Source organism: Oncorhynchus nerka, linkage group LG15 (genome assembly GCF_034236695.1).
Source record: "Oncorhynchus nerka isolate Pitt River linkage group LG15, Oner_Uvic_2.0, whole genome shotgun sequence".
Classification (NCBI taxonomy): Eukaryota; Metazoa; Chordata; class Actinopteri; order Salmoniformes; family Salmonidae; genus Oncorhynchus; species Oncorhynchus nerka.
The window spans coordinates 85,630,256-85,657,427 of NC_088410.1; the positions used below are offsets into that span (position 1 = coordinate 85,630,256).

Here is a 27,172-nt window from a genome sequence, read left to right on the forward strand (position 1 = left end):
CCTCCCCCAGAACCATGGCAGCTATGGCCACCAGGTGAAGCCTGTACCCAATGGCCTCTGCCTATCTGACAGTGACTCCAGCAGTGGTGGCAGTATAGACAGTCTGAGTCTGGAGCTCCTGTCCTCCTGTGTGCCAGTCGGTGAGCAGAGAGAAGTGGGCACCCTGTAGAGCCAGACAAACTCCCTCTTCAACCAGAAGATAAGGGAGATCCGCTGTAGTTCGCCACTCTTTTTTTGACGGTAAGAGGGAATCTTATTAGATTGTCTTATTGTATCACAGCTGGAGAGCATGCCAGTGTTAAAGATGTATTGTTTTGAATGAGTCACAATGTGTTTAGTAGAAACCTGTATGCTCAGATCATTCGACAGTACAAAATCGATGTTGATTGATGACCTGGAATGATGTTATTTGATGTGTTTATTTACTCCATGTGATAGTAGTCAGCCATTACAAGAATCACAGCAGTGAGCAGCATTGGATTAAACATAGGAATATGAAATACACTCTAAACATATAGCATTACCTTGCTTATATCTAGATTCTCGGTGCTTGTACAAAATGTACCACTGTGATCTGTACTGTCAGGTACACACGCAGGATCACTACAGGAGCCCAAACAAGTTTATTAGTATAATGTAATCACCTACTTTTTGACGTGTGTATTTTGATTTTTGCATCAAGATGCATGTATTGTAAATAGAATGTATTACCAAGTGGTAAATAGTTCTGATTGAAACATATATATGGAACATATATTCATTATTAGACTGGTTTTATTGAAAGGTGTGCCGTAACTTTTACATCAACATCATTCTATGACAATGCTTTTTTTTAATATATGTTGAGTTCTATAATAACCAAAAAAATGTAGATAACAGTTTTATAGTTTCGAAAGGAATGCGCATAATGTGTGCTGCCAATTGTACAAAAACAGTTAGGTTTACTTAGTATCTACAATATGTAAATTAATAATCTACTTTTAAAAAACAGTTAGGTTTACTTAGTATCTACAATATGTAAATTAATAATCTACTTTGAAACAAATGTATTGCATCATACAATTAATAGCAGTAATCTGTTCTCAGTATTTGTTCCGAACAAAAGTACTGAAATGTAAACTCTTTGAAACTGATAATTTTTCATAATTTACAGATGACTTGACTTGGATCTTCATGTTTAATTTCTATTTTTGCACACCCCTTAAATATGTATAAATCAGTACACATGACTTGTTTTGTAACAGTAAATATACATGTTGATTTTCTCAGTAAAATGCTCTGCTATCATATAATTGTTTTTAAACATAGTACTTCAGTAGTATTGTTAATTGACTTCACTGTTTATGTATCACTCTGTTAATAAACATATCATATAACAGTCTGGAAGCCTTTCTGATACACTCTGTCTCACTGTGGTAGATAGTATTGAAAATAAGTATACAAGCCATGACTCATGTCAAGACCTGCATGGAGACATTTGCTTTTTCAGGCTGTATATATTATCGTATACTATCATGTCTCCTCATGCTTTTTCTTTGTCTGTTTCCTCACTTCTCTTCTCATTGGTGGTGGTGCCCCTGAAACGCTGACTCAGTTCTTCAGACAACACTGTGCAACATGATTTCTGTGGGGAGCAAATTGTATGGATGTTTAGAGATCTTGACCAGGAAATCTGCTAATCCATTCATACGAAATATTCACACAATGCTCCAGTGTTAAACCAGCAGTGACTAGCTCACCCTCTGCTCCCCAGCACCGTTCCGGGACTTGGCGGTGAGCTCCAGGACAGCCAGCAGCACCCCCAGTCCCAGGCCCAGGGCCAGCACCAGAAACATGCCCTTCAGGCTGTGGGGCTGCAGGGAGGAGGCCTTGGCTGGGTCTGCCATGCAGCTGCTGGCCCACCACTTACTGCGCAGGTAGGACAACTCCCCTGCCTCACTCAGTTGCAGGATGGCCACGCTCAGGTTCTTCAGCACGGGAGAACCTGAATGACACAAACAGTACCATTTGCATGTCAGCTGGCTTGTTGTCATAAAATCAACCATAAGCCAATATGTGGATCGCATGAATATCTTGGTGCCTTGCTATTTTGATTTACAGGAACAGTTTTTAAAAGTTTCAGTCAATATGTGTTGCATGAGATCTCACTATTGGCCTAGACTACATGGCTCACCCAGGGTGCCTGCAATGCTGTACCCTCTCATGCCGATGACCTCATGGACACGGATCAGCTCACAGTGACGTGCCACCGCCAAGTCCAGTGACACAGACTCTCCAATGAAGGCAAAGTTGCCCTCCTTTGCCCGGCGAACACCCTCATCCATTGACGACACAAAACTCTTGGTTCTTTCCATGTGCTCATAGATCTTGCGGTAAGTTGGGTTATTAGAGTTCTACACCAAGGGGGGAACACGGACGGAGAGGAAGAAAAAGTCAGTATGCTGCTGAGAGAACTGACAGAACTGAGACACTGACACGTGAGCCTAATCCTTTGATGGGAAAAAGTGGGATATAGGAGGGCCAGGTGTGGCGAGGTACACTGGCCTCACCTTGAAGTAGGCAAGTGTAGAGGAGCCAGACAGGGTCCCATACTCAATCCCTTGCTGGTTGGCCAGGTCCTCAAACCCTTTCACCATCAGTGAATTGGAGTCTGAGCCCTGAGAGGTGCTGAGGTTGGAGAAATAGCAGGCCAAGAGGACCAGACCAAACAACCACCAGGTGCAGCAGATAATGCGTCCTGATAAAGCTTTGGGGTGTGGACCGGTACCTGAGAATAAGATAAAGGAATACTAAATCAGAAGACCAAACCACCAAGCTCCTCCTAAGCTCTTATGTTGTACTGCTGTGGGTAAGCTATTGGTTGAAATGCCTGGTTAAATCCCTGTTAGTTACCCTGTAAAGTGAGGGCTCCAGCGGTGTACCACAGACTGTGGCTGAGAGTGAAGCTGTTTTTCTCAGTCTGGGGTTGACTCCACTCACATGGGCTGAGTCTGTGTTGAAAGAGTTTTGTGTAACCGTCTTTAAATTCTACTTGTAAAAGGCTCCGGTCAGGCACACGATAAATGTATTTTCTGACGAAAGTTCATCACAATAACCACTCACCTGGCTACTACACAGAAGCAGACAGCAGTCCCCAGGTACGCAGCGAGGATCCCCACCCAGGTGTCTACTGAGAAGGGGGTAAGGAAGTCAAAGAAGCCAGCCTCTTCTGAGATGTCTTTCCTCAGGAGAATACTGATGCCTGTCTGCATGAAGGGTTTGGTCATCCCCACAGCCTTCTCCCGGGCAGCAGTAAGGGTAAGAGGAGCAATCGCCAGGTCTGCCTCCTACAGGGACAAGAATATATATTAATATTTTATGGACTAGCACATTATACATTTGTTTTTTATCTGCATTAATAACATCACACATGGTTATAGTCACATCTGTACAGTATCTATCATAAGCAGATGTGTGAGTCGATTTTTTTTGTACTATAATCACCTATGTATGAAAATGCTAGCTTTACTCACCCCTCTCACCACCTCACCGATCATCCCGTTCCAGGCCCCACTCTCATCCTGCCTGCCATAGGACCCATCTTTCACCAGGTGCACGTTGTATTTGAAGCTCAGTTTCTTGGCCAGTTCAGACAGCAGGTCCATGCAGTACCCTTCCAGCTGAGAGCCTTTGGACATGGTGTATGGATCTTGCTGAAAGATGGGACACAAAGGAACCATTCTGATGTAATCATATTTATACAGCAGCAAATGTCTTGAATTTGAAAATAAAATGCTTTCAGGCAATAAAGTATAGTGTCAGAAACACGTATCTTACTACCTTTATTGTAGTGATTGTCAAGTCTGGTCGCACTGATAAGGGAAAAAAGATAGTAAAATATAGAGGTTATCTTGATTCAGAGCACCCACATCCAAATGAAGTTGTATTTGAACATGTCCAATTACATCTTTAGTTAAATCAATTAGGATTCGCAGCATCTCCAACAGTGGAACATTTTTAGTGCTTTCTAAGAGCATCAATACATCATTTCAATTTAATAAAGGAATATACACATGAGGACAACAACGTACATGCTGACACATTGAAGAGACAGAGGAGAGGGAACCGGCAGCAGGCTTGAGCAGAACTTCTCCATCGGCATTGAGATATTGCCAAAGCGTCTTTCCAGTCCCACTGGTTTAACATCACTGAGTTTTTCTTTCAGTCTGAGTGCAATGGGAGCACCTTCCAAATTTAGCAGGCGGAATCAAAGAGCTCTTTGTATTGTGGCCTTCTTTAGGCCTTATACCCTAAGTCAGTGACCCCTTTGCAGATAGTGAGGGTGAATGTGGGGGTGCATTGATGCCTTCTTACTCATCACCACTGGTTTCCGGCATCCCAGAGATCTGGCCAATCTCTTTTCCCTCTTGAAAATGTTGAAAACCCCCAAGATCTATTTATAGCCAAAAACCAGTTAGTGAGTTAATTCAAGCCATCACAAAGCCATGGCACTATGGGGTGGGAGGGCAGTCTAAGATTATCAAAAGCCTTGATTCAGGCTAAGGCCTCAGGGTTCCATCAATACCATAGGGCGATCCTGACACACACATCAGCTCCTCCTATTCAAAATATGACACACATACAAGCTCTCAATGGCCCTGTCACTATTTGGCTACACTTAAACACAAGGATTTTTGTGATCATGTCAGCTGGCTCTCTTCTTTTTCTATCAGAGTGGGGTATGGTGTGTGTGTGCCAGACAGGATGCGGCCCCTCACTTTGATGCCATGCCCAGCTGACAGTCACCCCATTTATGACTCGTCAAGGCCTGAGAAACTATACCACGTCAAGCAGAGAGGACATGAGGAGTCTGGCACCAAAATGAGCATATCCACTGTCACACTGCCACCAGTGCAATGACTGGTCCAACGGCTAAAGAAAAACATCTAAAGTACAGATCCAGTATGTAATTTTCACATGAATTTAGCCTGAGTCCCAGTTTGTTTGTGTCATCATGCTAACAATAGGTGGACTTAGCTATGTTTCATAGGTTTCAAATTAAATGGACCCCAGCTGCCCACACTGACTGATTTTGGACTATTTTAGTTATATATTTTTCACACAAATGTCAGTGAGCCACTCACTCAACATCTTTATAGGCCCTATACATTTCATTTTTAATTGTGGGATAATAATAATCTAGCAGTACATTTATGGGGGAAATGTCTCCTTTGGGTGTTAAGGGGCCCATCAACAGAATTTTGAAATGGGCCCCGAAATCGCTGTCTGCCCCTGATGCCAACTCCTTGTCACTCATTGTCATACCAAACCAATCTGCAATGTTCTGCTCCAGCTCTTTAGAGGTTATTAACAATAGAATGTTTTTCCTGTAACGCCAGACAATAACAGCATTGGGAAGAGCACAAACGCATCTGGGACAAGGTTACGGTGAATCCCATGTATGTCAAGATTCCTGTTTTACACAATTTTGTTTGCTTAAGTGAAAGACAAACAGGCAAACCACTCACTGGGTTTCTAAGCACAGTAGGATGTATGTTAAACATTGCATTACCTGCAGCACAGCTCCCTAGGGACAGTAGAAGCACCACGGTGCACACTACAACACCCTCCAGCACCCTCATGGTTTCACCTTTGATCCTAATGATGTAAAACAATCAATGTGATTGATATTACAAACTATTAAATTCAGAGAATAAAAAAACTCAGGGACTAAATTAAGGAATACAATTAAACAGCTGACAAAAAATACCCTAGGTATGAAGCATGGGCATATTAAATCTATGACAATAAACAAATGAAAAATATCTCCATACCTGACAGGATTGTTAGCTGTAAATTGAGTCTGCTGTGTTGAACCTTCCAACTATAAACTGATCCTGATGAACTAGGGAAAATGAGGATGATAAATATTCATCCCAACACAACATAGTTGCTAAAACAGCCAATGGACTTTTTTGTGGGTGGAGAATGAGATTTTAAAGGGGGGTGGGGGACAGACAAAGAGTTTGTCCCCTGTGAATGTGTCACTTAATAATATGTTTGGAAGATTCAAACACAGAATCACCCATATCCAAGCCTGTATCACAGGCTGTTATAATTGAGAAAAATCTTATAATCTGCCAAATTCATTGTGAATGGTTTGAAGTCAGTCTCAGGTTCACACCTGTTTACAGAGCAAGGTTCCTGAACAAATAATAAAGAAAAGGTTTAAAAAAAAAACATTGACAAAGAAAGGGGGTGGGAATGTGTGTAGTGTAAACAGCAAAGAGAGTTGGCTAGTTTTTTTTATTTTTTACCTTCATTTAACTAGGCAAGTCAGTTAAGAACAAATTCTTATTTTCAATGACGGCCTAGGAACAGTGGATTAACTGCCTGTTCAGGGGCAGACCGACAAATTTGTAGGTTGTCAGCTCAGGGGTTTGAACTTGCAACCTTCCGGTTACTAGTCGAACACTCTAACCACTAGGATACCCTGCCACCCCGGACCTGGCTAGTTCACCTGCATGGCGCTATTCCTCTTACATGTCTAAATCTTGGCTGCATATATGTGGCCCCTTCATTAATCAAAATCAATTTTTTTGTATCTGCTATAAATTGTGACAAGTTCAGTAACTATGCAGAAAAAGATTATGCATACAGGCACAGCCTACATTATGCACCTGGTTCACCATTTTTTTTTTACCGTAACCAACGTATCAAAAGGAATACAACTTCTAAGCAACACTGTACTGGACGTAACAGGTGTGAAATACTGTTGTGCGTCGATAATGAAGTTAAGGCGCGCAAGAAATGTCGATGAGTTTTTCTCAACGATTTGCGCTAATATGTGCTCCCGTTGCAACTCGATGCAATGGGGTTTCTGTGTCGGCCAATCATAATCGAATGCGCGCTGTGTACGCGGCAAAAATAGGACGCACAATTGGCTGTGCTAGTTTTTTTTCCCCCAAAGGGGCGTATTTTTCAAGCCATCTTGACTGAATATCTAGCTAGCTACATCAACCTGACATATCTTACATAATTTTATGTAACAATTAGTGTATATATTTCCAGTTGAAAACGTCTAAATCACAGATATGTAACCAGGTCGAGTTTGAGCATTTGTCTGAAGTCACCATGGAGGACTGAAGTGCTGAAGATGACGCTGTCGCCCCTGAAATTACCGGCTAGCAATGCCCTAGCTTGTTATTAGGAGGTCCTTTTCGGTCGTATTTCAACATTAGCTATCTAATATTACCTTTCTCTGGCTTGCGCATACCATAGGATCACGTTAAACAAGGTAAACACTTCCGACATTTTGGCTGACTTGTTTGTTTTTGCTTCATAAGATGTGGCGTTCGTCATGTCGAGCTAGTTATGTACAAGCTAGTTTGCGCTAACCTAGTTATACTGAAGGGTCTGTAGCCTGCGTACACATACGAGGACGCATATAATTACGGCAATCTAGCCGACATGGCAATTGTACAGTTGTGCACAGTGTTAATCTGGCTATAGTGCCCCGGTTGTGCTGTTGCCATTGTTTTTATCGGTTGCGTATCAGTTCACAATAATAGTGTTGACTGCAAATGTTGTTGAACGGATAAAATGGCTGACAGTCGGGATACTCGGTTTGGTATTTAGCGCCCCGCAACCCAACTATATCTTATGTTCAGCTGTAAGCAGAAAATAATACGAGCAGTTGATTGGCAAGAAAAATACGTGTGCAATGGTCTCGAGACGTGATTGGATGTCGAGATGTACTCTCGAGTGTCATGTTCGCAGGTTCTAAACTCTTGTGTAATACCAAATTACTTTTAGATTAATTAATAGCATATCAGAAAAACACTCATTTGTTTTAGATTGCAGATGACTAGTAAAATCAGTAGGCCAAATATTTTTTGCTGTGTGGCTATTTTGTCCAGAAATAGAATGTAATGCACATGTTCATGTGAGTCTCTCTTGTCTTGCACAAACTTGTTGCAGACTGGCACCAATGATGTTTATTTATACACTCAGTGGCCAGTTTATTAGGTACAACCACCACATTCACGAAAATGGTTCGGTCCTACAGACTGTGAGTCACGTGTTCGTGACATGCTATATAAAGCAGGCAGACAGGCATCAGGGTATTCAGTTACTGTTAATTGAACTTTAGAACAGCCAAAATGAGTGACCTCCAAATCAAATCGTGTAGACCTACTGGTGTACTTAAAAGCCCTTAACCAACAATTCCGTTTTTAAGAAAATGTTTACAAAATAAACAAGTATAAAAAGTAACTGAATAAAATAACAATAACGAGGCTGGTTACAAGGGGTACCGGTACCGAGTCATATGTGCTGGTACAGGAAAGTCAAGGTAATTGAGGTAATTGAGGTAATATGTGCAGTACCAGTCAAAAGTTTGGACGCTTACTCATTCAAGGGTTTTTCTTTATTTTTACTATTATTTTTACACATGGAATCATGTTGTAACCAAAAAAGTGTTTGAGATTCTTCAAAGTAGCCGCCTTTGCCTTGATGACAGCTTTACACACTCTTGGCATACTCTCAACCAGCTTCATGAGTTAGTCACCTGAAATGCATTTCAATTAACAGGTGTGCCTTGTTAAAAGTTAATTTGTGGAATTTCTTTCCTCAATGTGTTTGAGCCAATCAGTTGTGTTGTGACAAGGTAGGGATGTGAATTGATTGCACCCCATCTATCGTCAAGAGTTCATACTACTAGGTGACCTAAATTGGGATATGCTTAACACCCCGGCCGTCCTACAATCTAAGATAGATGCCCTCAAGCTCACACAAATTATCAAGGAACCTACCAGGTACAACCCCAAATCCATAAACATGGGCACCCTCATAGATACAGTGGGGCAAAAAAGTATTTAGTCAGCCACCAATTGTGCAAGTTCTCCCACTTAAAAAGATGAGAGAGGTCTGTAATTTTCATCATAGCTACACTTTAACTATGACAGACAAAATGAGGAAAAAAATCCAGAAAATCACATTGTAGGATTTTTAATGAATTTATTTGCAAATTATGGTGGAAAATAAGTATTTGGTCACCTACAAACAAGCAAGATTTCTGGCTCTCACAGACCTGTAACTTCTTCTTTAAGAGGCTCCTCTGTCCTCCACTCGTTACCTGTATTAATGGCACCTGTTTGAACTTGTTATCAGTATAAAAGACACCTGTCCCCAACCTCAAACAGTCACACTCCAAACTCCACTATGGCCAAGACCAAAGAGCTGTCAAAGGACACCAGAAATAAAATTGTAGACCTGCACCAGGCTGGGAAGACTGAATCTGCAATGGGTAAGCAGCTTGGTTTGAAGAAATCAACCGTGGGAGCAATTATTAGGAAATGGAAGACATGCAAGACCACTGATAATCTCCCTCGATCTGGGGCTCCACGCAAGATCTCACCCCGTGGGGTCAAAATGATCACAAGAACGGTGTGCAAAAATCCCAGAACTACACGGGGGGACCTAGTGCATGACCTGCAGAGAGCTGGGACCAAAGTAACAAAGCCTACCATCAGTAACACACTACGCCGCCAGGGACTCGAATCCTGCAGTGCCAGACATGTCCCCCTGCTTAAGCCAGTACATGTCCAGGCCCATCTTAAGTTTGCTAGAGAGCATTTGGATGATCCAGAAGAAGATTGGGAGAATGTCATATGGTCAGATGAAACCAAAATATAACTTTTTGGTAAAAACTCAACTCGTCGTGTTTGGAGGACAAAGAATGCTGAGTTGCATCCAAAGAACACCATACCTACTGTGAAGCATGGGGGTGGAAACATCATGCTTTGGGGCTGTTTTTCTACAAAGGGACCAGGACGACTGATCCGTGTAAAGGAAAGAATGAATGGGGCCATGTATCGTGAGATTTTGAGTGAAAACCTCCTTCCATCAGAAAGGGCATTGAAGATGAAACGTGACTGGGTCTTTCAGCATGACAATGATCCCAAACACACTGCCCGGGCAACGAAGGAGTGGCTTCGTAAGAAGCATTTCAAGGTCCTGGAGTGGCCTAGCCAGTCTCCAGATCTCAACCCCATAGAAATTCTTTGGAGGGAGTTGAAAGTCTGTGTTGCCCAGCAACAGCCCCAAAACATCACTGCTCTAGAGGAGATCTGCATGGAGGAATGGGCCAAAATACCAGCAACAGTGTGTGATAACCTTGTGAAGACTTACAGAAAACGTTTGACCTTTGTCATTGCCAACAAAGGGTATATAACAAAGTATTGAGATAAACTTTTGTTATTGACCAAATACTTATTTTCCACCATAATTTGCAAATAAATTCATTAAAAATCCTACAATGTGATTTTCTGGATTTTTTTTCTTCTCATTTTGTCTGTCATTTTTATTTATTTTACCTTTATTTAACCAGGCAAGTCAGTTAAGAACAAATTCTTATTTTCAATGACGGCCTAGGAACAGTGGGTTAACTGCCTGTTCAGGGGCAGAACGACAGATTTGTACCTTGTCAGCTCGGGGGTTTGAACTTGCAACCTTCCGGTTACAAGTCCAATGCTCTAACCACTAGGCTACCCTGCCGCCCCAGTCATAGTTGAAGTGTACCTATGATGAAAATTACAGGCCTCTCTCATCTTTTTAAGTGGTAGAACTTGCACAATTGGTGGCTGACTAAATACTTTTTTGCCCCACTGTATCATCCTGACCAACTTTCCCTCTAAATACACCTCTGTGTTTTTAAACAGGATCTCAGCGACCACTGCCTCATTGCCTGCATCCGTTATGGTTCCGTGGTCAAAGACCACCCCTCATCACTGTCAAACGCTCCCTAAAACACTTCTGCAAGCAGGCCTTTGTAATTGACTTGGCCCAGGTATCCTGGAAGGATATTGACCTCATCTCGTCTGTAGAGGATGCCTGGTTGTTCTTTAAAAGTGCTTTCCTCACCATCTTAAACAAGCATGGCCCCTTTCAAAAAATTTAGAACTAAGAACAGATACAGCCCTTGGTTCACTCCAGACTTGACTGCCCTTGACGAGCACAAAAACACCCTGTGTGTACTGCACTAGCTTCAAATAGTCCCCGCGATATGCAACTTTTCAGGGAAGTCACTAACCAAAATACATAGTTAGGAAAGCAAAGGCTAGCTTTTTCAAACAGAAATTTGCATCTTGCAGCACTAATTCCAAAAAGTTTTGGGACACTAAAGTCCATGGAGAATATGAGTACCTCCTCCCACCTGCCCACTGCACCGAGACTAGGAAACACTCACCACTGATAAATACACCCCCCCCCTGCTTCTCCTTCACCCAAATCCAGACAGCTGATGTTCTGAAAAAGCGGCAAAATCAGGAACCATACAAATCAGCTGGGCTGGACGATCTGGACCCTCTCTTCCTAAATTATCCCCTGCCATTGTTGCAACCCCTATTACTAGTCTGTTCAACCTCTTTCATATCATCTGAGATTCCTAAATTGGAGATTGGAAAGCGGCTGCGGTCATCCCCCTCTTCAAAGGGGGAGACACTCTAGACCCACGCTGTTACAGACTTATATCTATCCTACCCTGCCTTTCTAAAGTCTTTGAAAGCCAAGTGAACAAACAGACACCAACTATTTTGAATCCCACTGTACCTTGTCCGCTATGCAATCTGGTTTCCGTGCTGGTCACAGGTGCACCTCAGCCACGCTCAAGGTCCGAAACGATATCATAACCGCCATCGATAAAAGACAGTACTTTGCAGCCGTCTTCATCGACCTGGCCAAGGCTTTTGACTCTGTCAATCACCGTATTCTTATCGGCAGACTCAACAGCCTTAGTTTCTCTAATGACTGGCTAGCCTCCAAACGAGTTTCAACGCCATACAACACTCCTTCTGTGGCCTCCAACTGCTCTTAAATGCTAGTCAAATGAAATGCATGCTCTTCAACCGATCGCTGCCCGCACCCGCCCGACTAGCATCACTACTCTGGACCGTTCTAACTTAGAATATGTGGACAACTATAAATACCTAGGTGTCTGGCTAGACTGTAAACTCTCCTACCAGACTCACATTAACCATCTCCAATCCAAAGTTAAATCTAGAATCGGCTTCCTATTCTGCAACAAAGCCTCCTTCACTCATGCTGCCAAACATTCCCTCGTAAAACTGACTATCCTACCTATCCTTGACTTCAGCGATGTCATTTACAAAATAGCCTCCAACACTCTACTCAGCAAATTGGATGCAGTCTATCACAGTGCCATCTGTTTTGTCACCAAAGCCCCATATACTACCCACCGATGCGACCTGTATGCTCTCGTTGGCTGGTCCTCGCTACATATTCATTGCCAAACCCACTGCCTCCAGGTCATCCATAAGTCTTTGCTAGGTAAAGCTCCGCCTTATCTCAGCTCACTTGTCACCATAGCAACACCCACCCGTAGCACGCACTCCAGCAGGTATATTTTACTGGTCATCCCCAAAGCCAACACCTCCTTTGGCCGCCTTTCCTTCCAGTTCTCTGCTGCCAATGACTGGAACGAAATCACTGAAGCTGGAGTGTCATATCTCCCTCACTAACTTCAAGCATCAGCTGTCAGAGCAGCTCACCGATCGCTGCAACTGTACACAGCCCATCTGTAAATAGCCCATCCAACCAACTACCTGCCTCATCCCCATATTTGTTTTTCTGCTCTTATGCACACCAGTATTTCTACTTGCACGTCCTCATCTGCACACACAGTTGAAGTCGGAAGTTTACATACACTTAGGTGTAACAAACTATAGTTTTGGCAAGTCGGTTAGGACATCTACTTTGTGCATGACACAAGTAATTTTTCCAACCATTGTTAACAGACAGATTATTTCACTTATATTTCACTGTTTCACAATTCCAGTGGGTCAGAAGTTTACATACACTAAGTTGACTGTGCCTTTTAAACAGCTTGGAAAATTCCAGAAAATTATGTCATGGCTTTAGAAGCTTCTGATAGGCTAATTGTCATCATTTGAGTCAATTGGAGGTGCACCTGTGGATGTATTTCAAGGCCTACCTTCAAACTCAGTGCCTCTTTGCTTCACACCATGGGAAAATCTAAATAAATCAGCCAAGACCTCAGGAAAAAATTTTAGACCTCCACATGTCTGGTTCATCCTTGGTAGCAATTTCCAAACGCCTGAAGGTACCACGTTCATCTGTACAAACAATAGTATGCACGTATAGACACCATGGGACCACGCAGCCGTCATACCGCTCAGGAAGGAGACGCGTTCTGTCTCCTAGAGATGAATGTACTTTGGTGCGAAAAGTGCAAGTCAATCCCAGAACAACAGCAAAGGACCTTGTGAAGATGCTTGAGGAAACCGGTACAAAAGTATCTATATCCACAGGAAAATGAGTCCTATATTGACAACCTGAATGGCCGCTCAGCAAGGAAGAAGCCACTGCTCCAAAACCGCCATAAAAAAGCCAGACTACGGTTTGCAACTGCACATGGGGACAAAGATCGTACTTTTTGGAGAAATGTCCTCTGGTCTGGTGAAACAAAAATAGAACTGTTTGGCCATAATGATAATTTATGTTTGGAGGTAAAAGGGGGAGGCTTGCATGCCAAAGATCACCATCCCAACCGTGAAGCACGGGGGTGGCAGCATCATGTTGTGTGGGTGCTTTGTTGCAGGAGGGACTGGTGCACTTCACAAAATAGATGGCAACATGAGACAGGAAAATGATGTGGATTTATTGAAGCAACATCTCAAGACATGAGTCAGGAAGTTTAAGCTTGGTCGCAAATGGTTCTTCCAAATGGACATTGACCCCAAGCATACTTCCAAAGTTGTTGCAAAATGGCTTAAGGACAACAAAGTCGAGGTATTGGAGTGGCCCTCACAGAGCCCTGACCTCAATCCTATAGAGAATTTGTGGGCAGAACTGAAAAAGCTTGTGCGAGTAAGGGGGCCTACAAACCCGACTGAGTTATGCCAGCTCTGTTAGGAGGAATGGGCCAAAATTCACCAAACTTATTATGGGAAGCTTGTGGATGGCTACCTGAAACATTTGACCCAAGTTAAACAATTTAAAGGCAATGCTACCAAATACTAATGGAGTGTATGTAAACTTCTGACCCACTGGGAATGTAATGAAAGAAATAAAAGCTGAAAAAAATTATTCTCTCTACTATTATTCTGACATTTCACATTCTTAAAATGAGGTGGTGATCCAAGCTGACCTAAGACAGGGACTTTTTACTAGGATTAAATGCCAGAAATTGTGAAAAACTGAGTTTAAATGTATTTGGCTATGTTGTATGTGAACTTCCAACTTCAACTGTATATCACTCCAGTGTAAATTGCTCAATTGTTCATACTTCACAAGTATTGGCCTATTTATTGCCTTACCTCCTTACAACTCTGTTGTTTTTGTCGCACTGCTTTGCTTTATCTTGGCCAGGTCGCAGTTGTAAATGAGAACTTGTTCTCAACTTGCCTACCTGTTTAAATAAAGGTGATATATATATTGTTTAAATACAGAGGATTTGGTACAAGACCAAGTCTATATTATGGCAAGAACAAACAGCTCAAATAAGAAACTAGAAATGACAGTCCGTCATTACTTTAAGACACCAATAAAAGACTTGCTTGGGCCAAGAAACATGCTCAATGGACACTAGACCAGTCCAAATTTGAGATTTTTGGTTCAACTGTGTGTCTTTTGTGAGACGCAGAGTAAGTGAATGGATGATATCCGTGTGGTTCCCACCGTGAAGCATGGAGGAAGAGGTGTGGTGGTACTTTGCTGTTGACACTCAGTGATTTTTATTTAGAATTCAAGGCACACTTAACCAGCATGGCTACCACAGCATTCTGCAGCGATATGCCATCCCGTCTGGTTTGCGCTTAGTGGGACTATCATTTGTTTTTCAACAGAACAATGACCCCACATGCCCCCAGGCTGTGTAAGGGCTATTTGACCAAGAAGGAGAGTGATTGAGTGCTCCATCAGATAACCTGGCCTCCACAATCACCCGACCTCAACCCAATTGAGATGGTTTGGGGTGAATTTGACTGCAGAGTGAAGGAAATGCAGCCAGCAAGTGCTCAGCATATGTGGGAACTCGGTCAAGACTGTTGGAAAATAATTCCAGGTGATTCTCTCAACCATACTCACAGCTGGTTGAGAGAATGCCAAGAGTGTGTAATGCTGTCATCAAGGCAAAGGGTGGCTAAAAATATATTTAGATTTTTTAAAACATTTTTGGTTATTACATGATTCCATGTGTTATTTCATAGTTTTGATTTCTTCACTATTATTCTACAATGTAGAAAATTGTAAAAATAAAGAAAAACCCTTGAATGAGGAGGTGTGTCTAAAGTTTTGACTGGTACTGTACATGTAGGTAGGGATAAAGTGACTATGTATAGATGATATACAGCGAGTAGCAACAGTGTAAAAAAAAAAAATGCAAATAGTCAATGCAAATTGTCTGGGGAGCCATTTATTTCATTGTTGAGCAGTCTTATGACTTGGGGGTAGAAGCTGTTAATGAGCCTTTTGGACCTACTGTAGACTTTCCATGTGGAACCGGAAGTCTGACTTTGGTGGCTGGAGTCTGACAATTTTTAGGGCCATCCTCTGACACTGCCTGGTATTTTTATTTTTTTACCTTTATTTAATTAGGCAAGTCAGTTAAGAACAAATTCTTATTTTCAATGACAGCCTAGGAACAGTGGGTTAACTGCCTGTTCAGGGCCAGAACAACAGATCTGTATCTTCTCAGCTCGGGGGTTTGAACTTGCAACCTTCCGGTTACTAGTCCAACTCTCTAACCACTAGGCTACCCTGCCGCCCCGTATAAAGGTCCTGGATGGCAGGACACTTGGCCCCAGTGATGGGCCATACACACTACCCTCTGTAGCTTACGGTCAGATGCCGAGCAGTTGCCATACAAGGCGGTGATGCAGCTGTAGAACTTTTTGAGGATCAGAGGACCCATGCCATATATTTTCAAACTCCTGAGGGAGAAAAGGCGTTGTTGTGCCCTCTTCACGACTGTCGTGGTGTGTTTGGACCATGATAGTTTGTTAGTGGACACAAAGGATCCATTCCACTATAGCCCAGTCGATGTGCTTAGCCCTCCTTTTCCTGTAGTCTATGATCAGCTCCTTTTATCTTGCTCACGTTGCGGTAGAGGTTGTTGTCTCTCACCTCCTCCCTATAAGCTGTCTCGTGATTGTCGGCAAACTTAATGATGGTGTTGGAGTCGTACTTGACCACACAGTCGTGGGTGAACGGGATAGAGGAGGGGACCTTGCACTCACCCTTGAGGGGCCCCCATGTTGAGGATCACAGAAGCAGATGTGTTGTTGTCTACCCTTACCAACTTGGGGTTGGCCTGTCAGGAAGACCAGGATCCAGTTGCAGAGGGAGCTGTTTAGTCCCAGGGTCCTTAGCTTAGTGGTGAGCTTTGAATGTGCTATGGTGTTGAATGCTGAGCAGGAATCAATGAACAGCATTCTCACATAGGTGTTCCTTTTGTCCAGGTGGGAAAGGGCAGTGTTTGAGCCGTATGCAAATTGGAGTGGGTGTAGGGTGTCCGGGATCATGGTGTTGATGTGAGCAGCAGTGTGCAGCGTTTTCCATTCTGTTTTCCATGAGTTTGCCTACAACTCCAGCACCTGCGGAAAGTAGATGGATGTGTGTATGTTCTTCAGTTGACCAGCCTTTCAAAGCACTTCATGGCTCACATCAATACCACCATCCCGGAAACCCTAGACCCACTCCTAAGCGACTTTGAGCATCGGTGCCAGGCTTGCCGGTTCCAGTATCTCAGAAACGGCCGGCCTCCTGGGCTTTTCGCGCACGACAGTGTCTAGGGTTTACCGATAATGGTGTGACAAAAAATACAAATCCAGTCCGAGGCAGTTCTGTGGGTAAAAACAGCTCGTTGATGCGCGGTCAAAGGAGAATGGAAAGAATCTTGCAAGCTAACAGGCCACAAACAGGAAGAAAATGGCGCAGTACAACAGTGGAAAGTCACTGAGCTCTTCAGTAAGGCCATTCTACTGACAATGTTTGTCTATATAGATTGCATGGCTGCGTACTTTAATTGTATACACCTGTCAGCAATGGGTGTGGCTAAAATAGCCAAATCCACAATTTTAAGGGTTGTCTACATACTCTTGTGTTTTGATACAGTGCATTCGGAAAGTATTCAGACCTCTCGACTTTTTCCACATTTTGTTATGTTACAGCCTTATTCTAAAATGGATGAAATTGTTTTTTTCTCCATCAATCTACACACAATACCCAATAATGACAAAGCAAAAACAGTTTTTTATTTTTAATACATTTGCCAAATTTCTAAAAACCTGTCACATTTACATAAGTATTCAGACCCTTTACTCAGTACTTTGTTGAAGCACCTTTGGCAGCGATTACAGCCTCAAGTCTGCTTGGGTATGATGCTACAAGCTTGGCACACCTGTATTTGGGGAGTTTCACCCAATCCTCTAAAGCTCTGTGGGTGGATGGGGGAGTGTTGCTGCACAGCTATTTTCAGTTCCAGGCTCTGGCTGGGCCACTCAAGGACATTCCAAGACTTGTCCCGAAGCCACTCCTGCGTCGTCTTGGCTGTGTGCCTAGGGTCGTTGTCCTATTGGAAGGTGAATCTTCACCCCAGTTTGAGGTCATAACCTGCTCCAGAGCGCTCTTCATCAAGGATCTCTCTGTTTTACTCCGTTCATCTTTCCCTTGATCTTGACTAGTCTCACAGTCCCTGAAAAAAGTCCCCACACATAATGCTGCCACCACCATGCTTCACCGTAGGGATTTCCGTAGTGATTTCCTCAAGACATGGCACTTGGCATTCCGGGTTTCATCAGACCAGAGTCTTGTTTATGAGAGTCCTTTAGGTGCCGTTTGGCAAACTCCACGCGGGCTGTCTTGCTTTTTACTGAGGAGTGGTTTCTGCCTGGCCACTCTACCACAAAGGCTGGAGTGCTGCAGAGATGGTTGTCCTTCTGAAAGGTTATCCCATCTCCACAGAGGAGCTCTGTCAGAGTGACCATTGGGTTCTTGCTCTTCTCCCTGCCCAAGGCCCTTCTCCCCCGATTGCTCAGTTTGGCCAGGCGGTCAGCTCTAGGAACCTCCAAGAATGATGGAGGCCACTGTGTTCTTGGGGACCTTCAATGCTGCAGAAATGCTTTGGTACCCTTCCCCAGATCTGTGCCTCGACAATCCTGTTTTGAAGCTCTACAGACAATTCCTTCGAACTCATGGCTTGGTTTTTGCTCTGACATGCACTGTCAACTGTGGGACTTTTTATATACACAGGTGTGTGCCTTTCCAAATGTTCAATCCATTTAATTTACCACAGGTGGACTGAAGGATGATCAATGGAAACAGGATGCACCTGAGCTCAATTTCGACTCTCATAGAAAAGGGTCTGAATGCTTGTGTAAATAAGGTAGTTCTGTTTTTAATAGATTTTCAAAAATGTCTAAACCGGTTTTTGTGTGTAGATTTGATGAGGACAACAATTAATTTAATACATTTTAGAATAAGGCTGTAACGTGGAAAAAGTCAAGGGGTCTGAATGCTTTCCGAATGCTCTAAAGATGGTTTGAAAATAAATATATCTCATTGGCTGGCACTGGAGAGTGGATTAGCTACAGTATGTTGATGAGTTGGTGTTTGACTGTTTCAAATTGACTCTGATGGGTTTTTCTTATCTGTGAACTCCTAATGTGATATGTAATCAGCCTACATTTGAAATATCATGAATGATATCTTCTAATTATTTCCTCTATTGACTTATTGTGAAATTCTGAATTTAGCAGATTAGGTTTTTTCTTTCCTTCTTTTGCAGAACTCCGTCCTCCTCGCCCTCTCCAATCTAGAAAGCTAGTGCAAACCCCCATGAGGAGGCTGCGGAGGAGAGGATGCAGGCCAGGAGTAGTTGGCCTTGAGATGGGCAGGGGTAGAGGGAGGGGGAGGGGCAGGGACTCCAGTGTTCAGCTGCGGCCACCTTCCCCCTATAGACTGCAGCTATCTCCATCTAGAGAAACTTTGACCTATGCGCAGGCCCAGAAGATGGTGGAGGTGGACCTGGATGGAAGGCTTCACAGGATCAGCATCACCGACCCTCTGCCAGTCATCACAGAGGATGAGATGATGGCTCAGGACATTGTTGAGTGCAACAGTAACAAAGAGAACAGCGAACAAACCCAGAGCAGAGCCAGACCAGGGCGTAAACCTCCCAACCCAAAAGGCCGCAGGAGGGAAAGCAAAACCTCATCTCACCAGAGCCGACGTTCTGGCAGTCAGCAGTACACTCAAAGCCACACCAATTCCTCCCAACACCCTTCTCACCAAAGCCCTCTCCCCGAGCCAACCTTCCGCGTGCTTGACTGTCCGTGTCCTTTAGACACACCTCCCCTACCTGTGGCCTACTACCGTTTCGTAGAGAAGTCAGGGGAGGAGCAGGACTGTGAGGCAGAGTACGACATGGACGAGGAGGACCTGGCCTGGCTGGAGATGGTCAACCAGAAGAGGGTATCTGATGGCCACGCGTCCGTCTCCCCGGACACCTTTGAGCTGCTGATCGACCGTCTGGAGAGGGAGTCCATCCTGGAGTCACGGAGCCAGGCCCTGTCCCAGAGTGCCATAGACGAGGATGCCTTCTGCTGCGTCTGCCTGGACGACGAGTGTCTCAACAGCAACGTCATCCTGTTCTGTGACATCTGCAACCTGGCCGTCCACCAGGAGTGTTACGGTGTGCCCTACATTCCTGAGGGCCAGTGGCTGTGCCGCTGCTGTCTGCAGTCCCCCTCACGCCCTGTGGACTGTGTGCTCTGCCCCAACCGGGGAGGTGCCTTCAAACAGACTAGTGATGGACGCTGGGCCCACGTTGTCTGTGCCATATGGATCCCAGAGGTGTGCTTTGCCAACATGGTATTCCTGGAGCCAGTGGAGGGGGTGAAGAACATCCCCTCAGCCCGCTGGAAGCTCACCTGCTACCTGTGCAAGCAGAAAGGCCGGGGCGCGTCCATCCAGTGCCACAAGGCCAACTGTTACCGGGCCTTCCATGTCAGCTGTGCCCAGAAGGCTGGCCTCTTCATGAAGATCGACCCGGTCCGGGAGACTGGGGTCAACGGAACCACCTTCTCTGTGAAGAAGACTGCCTTCTGTGAGAATCACTCCCCAGTCGGGTCACGGCGAGATGGGTCAGGTGATGAGGCGGTGGAGGGAAGGCTGGTGGGAGGCAGGGGGAACAGGGGTCAAAGGTCATACACTCAGAGCCCCCCGGCACCGCCCAGTAAAAAGACTCCCAAAGGCCAGAAGAAGAAGAAAGGAAAGAAGAGCCTAGCTGGTCAGACGACCCGTCGCTCTGCTGTGCCTGTGCTGCTGGTGCCTCAAATCCCCTCTCACAGGTCTGACCTCAGACACCCCTTCTCCTAACACACCACTTCCAGTAGCAGTAGTTTTCCCTTATAAACTATATTTGCTTGTAGAATGCACGTTTGTGTATTTATTTAGCTTGTTTAATGTAACAGTACAGCTGCCTTATACTAACTATTAATACACCACCTATACAGTGGAAGGATGCCGTATGATTAACAGTTATTGCTATGTTGTAAACAGGCTGAACAAGATTTGCATTGGGGTTGCTGTCCAGAGGAAGAACCAGTTCATTCAGAGGCTTCACAACTACTGGCTGCTGAAACGTCAGTCCCGAAATGGCATGCCTCTCATCCGGCGCCTGCACTCGCATCTGCAGGCTCACAAGACTGCTGAGCAGGTCAGGAAGATACAGGGAGAGAGAGACCTAAAGTCAATTATAGATCTCATGTTGATGGTAAAATGGAAATTGTGAAGCTGAATGTGTGTGTGCATGTGTTCAGAGGGAACCAGATGAGAAGCTTTGTGCGGCGAGGGAGGAGCTACGGTACTGGCAGAAGTTGCGGCAGGACCTGGAGAGAGCCCGGCTCCTGGTGGAACTCGTCCGCAAGAGAGAGAGACTAAAGAGAGAGCAGGTACTGTTTCAGTCAGAGGACAAAATGTCAATATATAATCATGAGTTACCATCTGCATATACCGTATGAAAATAATTAACTTTTACAATCTCTGTATCGTTCTTATGTCTTTCCTTAAACGACTCTGCACCCTTTTTATATTCCCTCTTTCTCTCCCCCTCCCTCTTTCTCTCCCCCTCCCTCTTTCTCTCTCCCTCTCTCTTTCTCTCTCTCCCTCCAGATGAAACTTCAACAGGCTGCTCTGGAGCTGAAGTTGACCCCAGCGTTAATACTGCTGCGTTCCACCCTGGACCAGCTTCAGGAGAAGGACGCAGCACAGATTTTCTCTCAGCCTGTCAATCTAGCAGAGGTTAGTAAGGTTAGAAAAATGGGTCACTTTTTGCATTGATTTAAAATTCAGCAAGTAGTACTGCAGTTGTCTCCTTTTCTTGAATAGTCTGTTAATTTGTATGTTTTTAATTGAAGGTGCCAGACTATCTGGAGTTCATCTCCAAGCCCATGGATTTATCCAGCATGCGTGCCAAACTGGAGGCCCATGCCTACTGCTCCACAACCGACCTGGAGGGGGACTTTAACCTCATGGTGTCCAACTGCCTGAGGTACAACTCCAAGGAGACCGCGTTCCACCGAGCCGCCTTGCACCTACGGGAGGTGGGAGGAGCCGTCCTCCGCCACGCCCACAGACAGGCGCAGAGCATCGGGTTGGACCCCAGCACGGGCATGCACCTCCCAGACTCTCCTAACAAGCATGGCTTCTACCAATGCACCTGGGAGGACGGTGAGCAGAGCACACCAACTGGGTTGGCCTTGGAATGGCTTCCTGTGAAAAATATGCCTTTTCACAATCGTAAAACACATAAGAAATAATTATTATTTATAGAAATTCAATCGCGCTTTTCATTGCAGAAATGAATTTTTCTCATCCTTCATCTCATCTACCTGTTCTCTCTTTTACGGCCTTTGTGTTCTGTACAGTGGACTCTCTCCTGGATCCAGACAACAGGCTCCACCTGTCCACAGAGGAGCAGCTGAAGGCCCTGCTGGAGAAGCTGGACATGGTGGCATCCATGCGCTCCAGTGGAGGACGAACCAAACGCATCCGGCTGCTACGTAGAGAGATCAACACGGTCACGCACAAACAACAGCGCTCACAATCGCACAACGGGAAAGAAGAAGAGGAAGAGGAGGAAGAAAATGGAAAGAAGGACAATGTGGAGAACAGTCCTTTAACATCAGCCTCTACTCCGGGGAAAGGTAAAAGGGATGTACTTTGATTGTTTATGGGCTTGTTGCTGTCCAACTCTACTAGTCTTTCTGGTATGGATGTGTTAGTTTAATTAGCTAATGATTTTGCTGTTGTGCATTTCTGATTTTATTATTCTAACAAAGTGAATGCATGTTTCTTTCTTGCAGATGCCTCTCCACCAACACTAGAGTCTTCATGCCCAGTGTCGTCCCCCCTGCCAGGCGATGCCCCACCTGAGCCACCCGTACTGGGCCTTGTGACCGCAGGGCGAAGGTCACCAGGGCGCTCTTACAAACGCCAGAGATCCTCGCCGAGTGGGGGAAAAGGGCAGAGTGATGATGATGCTGAAGTTGAGGAGACAGCGACACCGTGCAAACAGAAGGAGGATTCTGAAAAGTTCTCTCCTTCACAGACTCCCAGTCCCCCCACTAACGCCTGTCCTTTGATTGGAGTTGGCCGGCGGACATCTGTTCTGTTCAAGAAAGCTAAAAATGGAGCGAGACTGGCAAAGATTAGAGCAGCTCAGTTACAGTATGTAGGGACCACTGAGGGTAAAACCAATGGATTGGACAGTTCCCCCACCATTATAAAACCTCCCAGTGAGACTGCCCTTTCCACCCCTGCCCCTCCCTCCTCACCGTCATCCCACCGCCTGAGGTCCAGAGGGCCCAGCTCTGACAGCGAGGGAGACAAGCCCCTCCCCCTTGTCAAAGTAGAAGGTAGATACAAAAAATGTTATTTACATTTGCTCTGTCATTTCATTAAAGCTGTAGGCGATGAGTAATAAGTTATTACTTGTTATTAAGGAAACCATGTCTTTACCCTTTATTTGTGAGTTGCATAAGGGAAGAGAGGTGTAGATCATAATGATGACGTACAGAATTTGTATTCTACTAGGCTTTACAAATGGTCTAGGAAAGCACAAAGATGACTCCTCAGACATAGCATCCAATGACCAAAAACATAGGTGAGGATCCCACTAAACACATGATACCTCTGAAATGGAGATTGATTTCCAAGATGGATATGTTCAGAAATAACATACCTCTTTCCTTTGTTCTGTCTATGGATGAAGTGTCCCCCCGCCACCCAAACGCAGCCGTGGTAAACCAGCTCTGGCTAAAGTCCCAGAGAGCCAGAATGGAGGCTCAGGTGAGTGTGTTCAGGCACCATAGACCTTAGGGTCAGACAAAATAGCTCCAATTTCAATTTCCAGTAAATCGTATATTGGCAAATATAGATTTATACATTATAGTAAGTCCTGTAAAATTCTAAAAATCATTACTGAAAATAATTTTTCCATCTCAACCATTTCCATTTTTCCAGTTCAACATCCCACATCTTTGTGTTTGTGCTCTGGGGGAAGTATGCTTTTGCCCTTTGATAGTGACACAGAGCTCACACCACTTGACCTGGTCTGGGCTAAGTGTCGTGGATATCCATCATACCCAGCAATGGTGAGAACATGACTTCAGTCACTTATTCATTGCAATAAGAGGGTTGGCCTGATTTTCAATATTTTTGGGGGGTTGGCACAAGCAATGGTTGATAAGTTTAACCTTTTATTTAACTAGGCAAGTCCGTTAAGAACAAATTCTTATTTACAATGACGGCCTAAGAACAGTGGGTTAACTGCCTGTTCAAGGGCAGAACGACAGATTTTTACCTTGTCAACTCGGGGATTCAATCCAGCGACCTGTCAGTTACTGGCCCAACGCTCTAACCACTAGGCTACCTGCCGCCCCGATGTAGTTCAGCGAGTTGGTTTTGCATGACTCGTTTCCCGAGGTGGGTGTAGTTTTCATTTTATGAGCAATGGAATGGTCTAAAATGTGCAAACCCTGCCCAACCGTGGCATCGGCCAATGCCAAACCAACTCGCCTATTGTTGTACCACAGAGACTAACAGGGTTTCCCCAGGTTGTTGACCCAGACATGCCTCAGGAAGGGCTTCTTCACAATGGCATCCCCATCCCCGTGCCTCCTGGGGACGTGTTAAAACTGGGGGAGCGGAGGCAGAAGGAGACCGGGGAGAGGCACTACCTTGTGCTGTTCTTCGACACCAAAAGGACCTGGTAAGAAATTCAAGACGAGTGTTCTGCCTAAAGTTTAGTCTCACATTAATTAGCTACGGCAGTTTTTTGGGGTAGTTGATGTGTGTGTCTATTGATTGCTTCTATTGTATGTTTTTGTGTTCTTTTGAACCCTCTTTCTTCCTTTTAGGCAATGGCTGCCACGGGACAAGTTGCTGCAAATGGGGATGGATGACACGGTGGACAAGCTGCGCCTGATGGAGGGCAAGAAGCCCAGCGTCCGCAAGTCTGTACACACGGCATACGACCGTGCCATGATACACCTGAACCACGTTATCAACCACGTCAAGGGGAACCTCACTTTCAACCCCTCCAATTTTATATGAAGGATTTTAGTGTCAGTCTGCAAATCCACTGCAAACTGTCTGGCTAGGACTGCTCAAACCCTCACCAATAACACCAATCTTCAGTGAGAAAATAACATTTTCTTCATTCATTTACTAGAAGGTGGACATGGAATTTGAGTGGTTCAATATACAGTTTTCTTAAATAATTAACTTTCTTCTCAAATAATGTTCCTATTGGATTGTCAACATTGCTATACACCATTTTGCTATGGGGAAACTTAAGTTAACAATTCTAATTTAGAAAAATAAAAGCAAATGGAATGGACAACATTATTGGCAGGAGCTAATACTTTGTTGCCCAGCCTTTGGCTAAGTTAACTGAAAAATAATTATGCACCGTTCTACTGGCAATTTGTCCTACGCTTCAGCTGCAGACTGCTTCAATTCTTCAATGTTTGAGTGGTGCCGATCTCTCCATAGGTTTTTGATGGGATTCAGTTCTGGACGTATCACTGGCCACTCCAGAACAGTTCACTGTTTTATTCTTGAATCATTCCTGGCTGCTTTTTGATGTGTATTTGAGTTGTTCTGCTGGAAGACCCACAACCTTCAACAGAGACTCAGTTTTTGGACACTGGGTTGAACATCGTACTCAAACACCTGATAATCTCATGATTTGATGATGTCTTATACACATTCAAGGACCCCAAAGGCAGCAAAGCAACCCCAGGCATAATTAAGTTCAATGGGGCTTTCTGGTCTCTTTCAGGAGTGGGGTCTTCCTATGTTTACCAATGACCAAATTATGCATTCAAAGAAAATAACACCCTCCCTAGACTCAAACATGGGGAAGGTGTGGGGTTGCTTTGATGCCTCTGGTACGTAGGGGCCTTGAATGTTTACAAGGTGTTTTGGAGTACAATGTTCAACTCAGTGTCCAAAAACTGGGTCTCTTTTGAAGGGTGCGGGTCTTCCAGCAGGACAACAACCCAAACACACATCCAGAAATGTACTGGAGTCCAGAGCTGAATCCCATCCAAAACCTATGGAGAGATCGGCACCACTCAAACATTACAGAATTGGAACAGTCTGCAGCTGAAGAGTGGGCCAAATTGCCAGTAGAACGGTGCAGCAAGATCATTTGTGGTGTTATTTTGCAGTCAACTTGGCCAAAGGCTGTGTGACCAAGTATTAGCTTGTAGATGCCAATAATGTTGTTCATGGTATTTTGCTTTTATTTTCAGAAAAAAAATTGTAAACTGAAGCCCCCCCCCCCCAAAAAGAAATGGTTCTGCAATGTTGACAATCCAATAACTTTTGGAAATCAACGTTTTCTTTGGTAATTTCAATTTATTTTAGAAGACTGAGAATTATTTAAGAAAAGTGCAAGGGTGCCAATATATTTGGCTGCAACTACCTAAAATGAGTGATGATCTGATTGACTCTGACACTTTTTTTTAGGGGGAATGTTATAATTTTGGAAATTGGGGGGAAATGTGAAAGGAGGAGTTCCTAAAAGACATGGATTTTAGGATATATATTTTTTAAGATAACATCTGATTACTCATTGATTACTTTTTAGTACTTTACACAACCACTCTGTTGCAATGAGTCTAGTAATAATATACATTTTGTTTTAGCCAGAAGTCAATCAAGACAAAGAAAGTCATTGTATATATTTTATCCTCAAAGGGGATTTGCTTGATTCAAAGCATATTCAGATTTGTCATTGAAATGCCATGCTTCTTATACATTTTTACACATTGATGCTATTTCTGGGTTTCTTTCTTTTTTTTATATGAAATGGTGGTGGTGTGCTTGTTGCAGCTATTTGATGGAACAGGACTTTCGAATGTCTCGTCATGACTTAGGAAATGGGTCACTGCAACCACTTCAATAAGGTCAATAACTTGGGATTCCAGTCAGTGGCAAGATGTGATTTGCAAACCCTCCAATGACTTGAAAAGCACAATGTTAGTTTGAAATGGTTTGTAGATTGAGCTCTGAAGCCATAGGTATGAAGGAAAAAAAAAAACTTGGTTATGTGCATATGCATATTTGTATATATGTAAATGTCTGTGTTTATAATACACAAAGTAATTTAAGGAATGCAAAAAAAATCGAAATATTAGATTTTAATTTATATTGTGACAATTGAGTCTGTTATTTAAAAAAATAAATATTGAAAAAGATGTAGGAAGCTTTGTAGCTCTTTGTATCAATGTTTCCTAGTGGTCAGTTGGCACAAAACCCTGTAGTTGTCTAGGCATAAGTGCACTAGCCTACTAGCCTGTTTATTAGGTGGCTCAAAGGAGTTCTGGATCTTGTAATTTGAATTATACCACAAGATCTAAAATCTGTCAAACAATATTTTCTCAAATAAATATTGTTTAAAACGGTTGTTTGTTTTCAGTCTTAATCTAACATGCAGTTATAAAATGACAAGGTGGTTTGTGCAACCTGGGATTTATTTAGGAACTCACTGAACATAACAGTCAAATCAGGTAAGACTGAACCTCCACCACTCATGAAATAACACATCATAGTTGATCCCGGTATCCGCCGGGAGAATTTG

General features: G+C 43.9%; 2 protein-coding genes across 2 annotated transcripts; one reads left to right on the top strand and one right to left on the bottom strand.

Moving 5' to 3' along the window:
- Positions 1-413: 413 nt before the first annotated feature.
- LOC115143431 (glutamate receptor U1-like) lies at positions 414-7,024 on the bottom strand. Its single transcript, XM_029683859.2, has 10 exons — positions 5,814-7,024; positions 5,552-5,637; positions 3,820-3,851; positions 3,513-3,692; positions 3,103-3,326; positions 2,893-2,990; positions 2,550-2,767; positions 2,174-2,393; positions 1,740-1,984; positions 414-1,624 (listed from the first exon to the last, which is right to left on the bottom strand). The coding sequence occupies exons 2-10, from the start codon at positions 5,619-5,621 to the stop codon at positions 1,523-1,525; spliced, it is 1,389 nt and encodes a 462-aa protein (XP_029539719.1). The 5' UTR covers positions 5,622-5,637; positions 5,814-7,024; the 3' UTR covers positions 414-1,522.
- LOC115143432 (bromodomain and PHD finger-containing protein 3-like) lies at positions 6,934-26,998 on the top strand. Its single transcript, XM_029683860.2, has 13 exons — positions 6,934-7,276; positions 18,806-20,369; positions 20,581-20,737; positions 20,841-20,972; positions 21,193-21,321; positions 21,438-21,750; positions 21,948-22,226; positions 22,386-22,937; positions 23,116-23,185; positions 23,294-23,370; positions 23,545-23,675; positions 24,138-24,292; positions 24,441-26,998. The coding sequence occupies exons 2-13, from the start codon at positions 18,856-18,858 to the stop codon at positions 24,634-24,636; spliced, it is 3,705 nt and encodes a 1,234-aa protein (XP_029539720.1). The 5' UTR covers positions 6,934-7,276; positions 18,806-18,855; the 3' UTR covers positions 24,637-26,998.
- Positions 26,999-27,172: the final 174 nt, after the last annotated feature.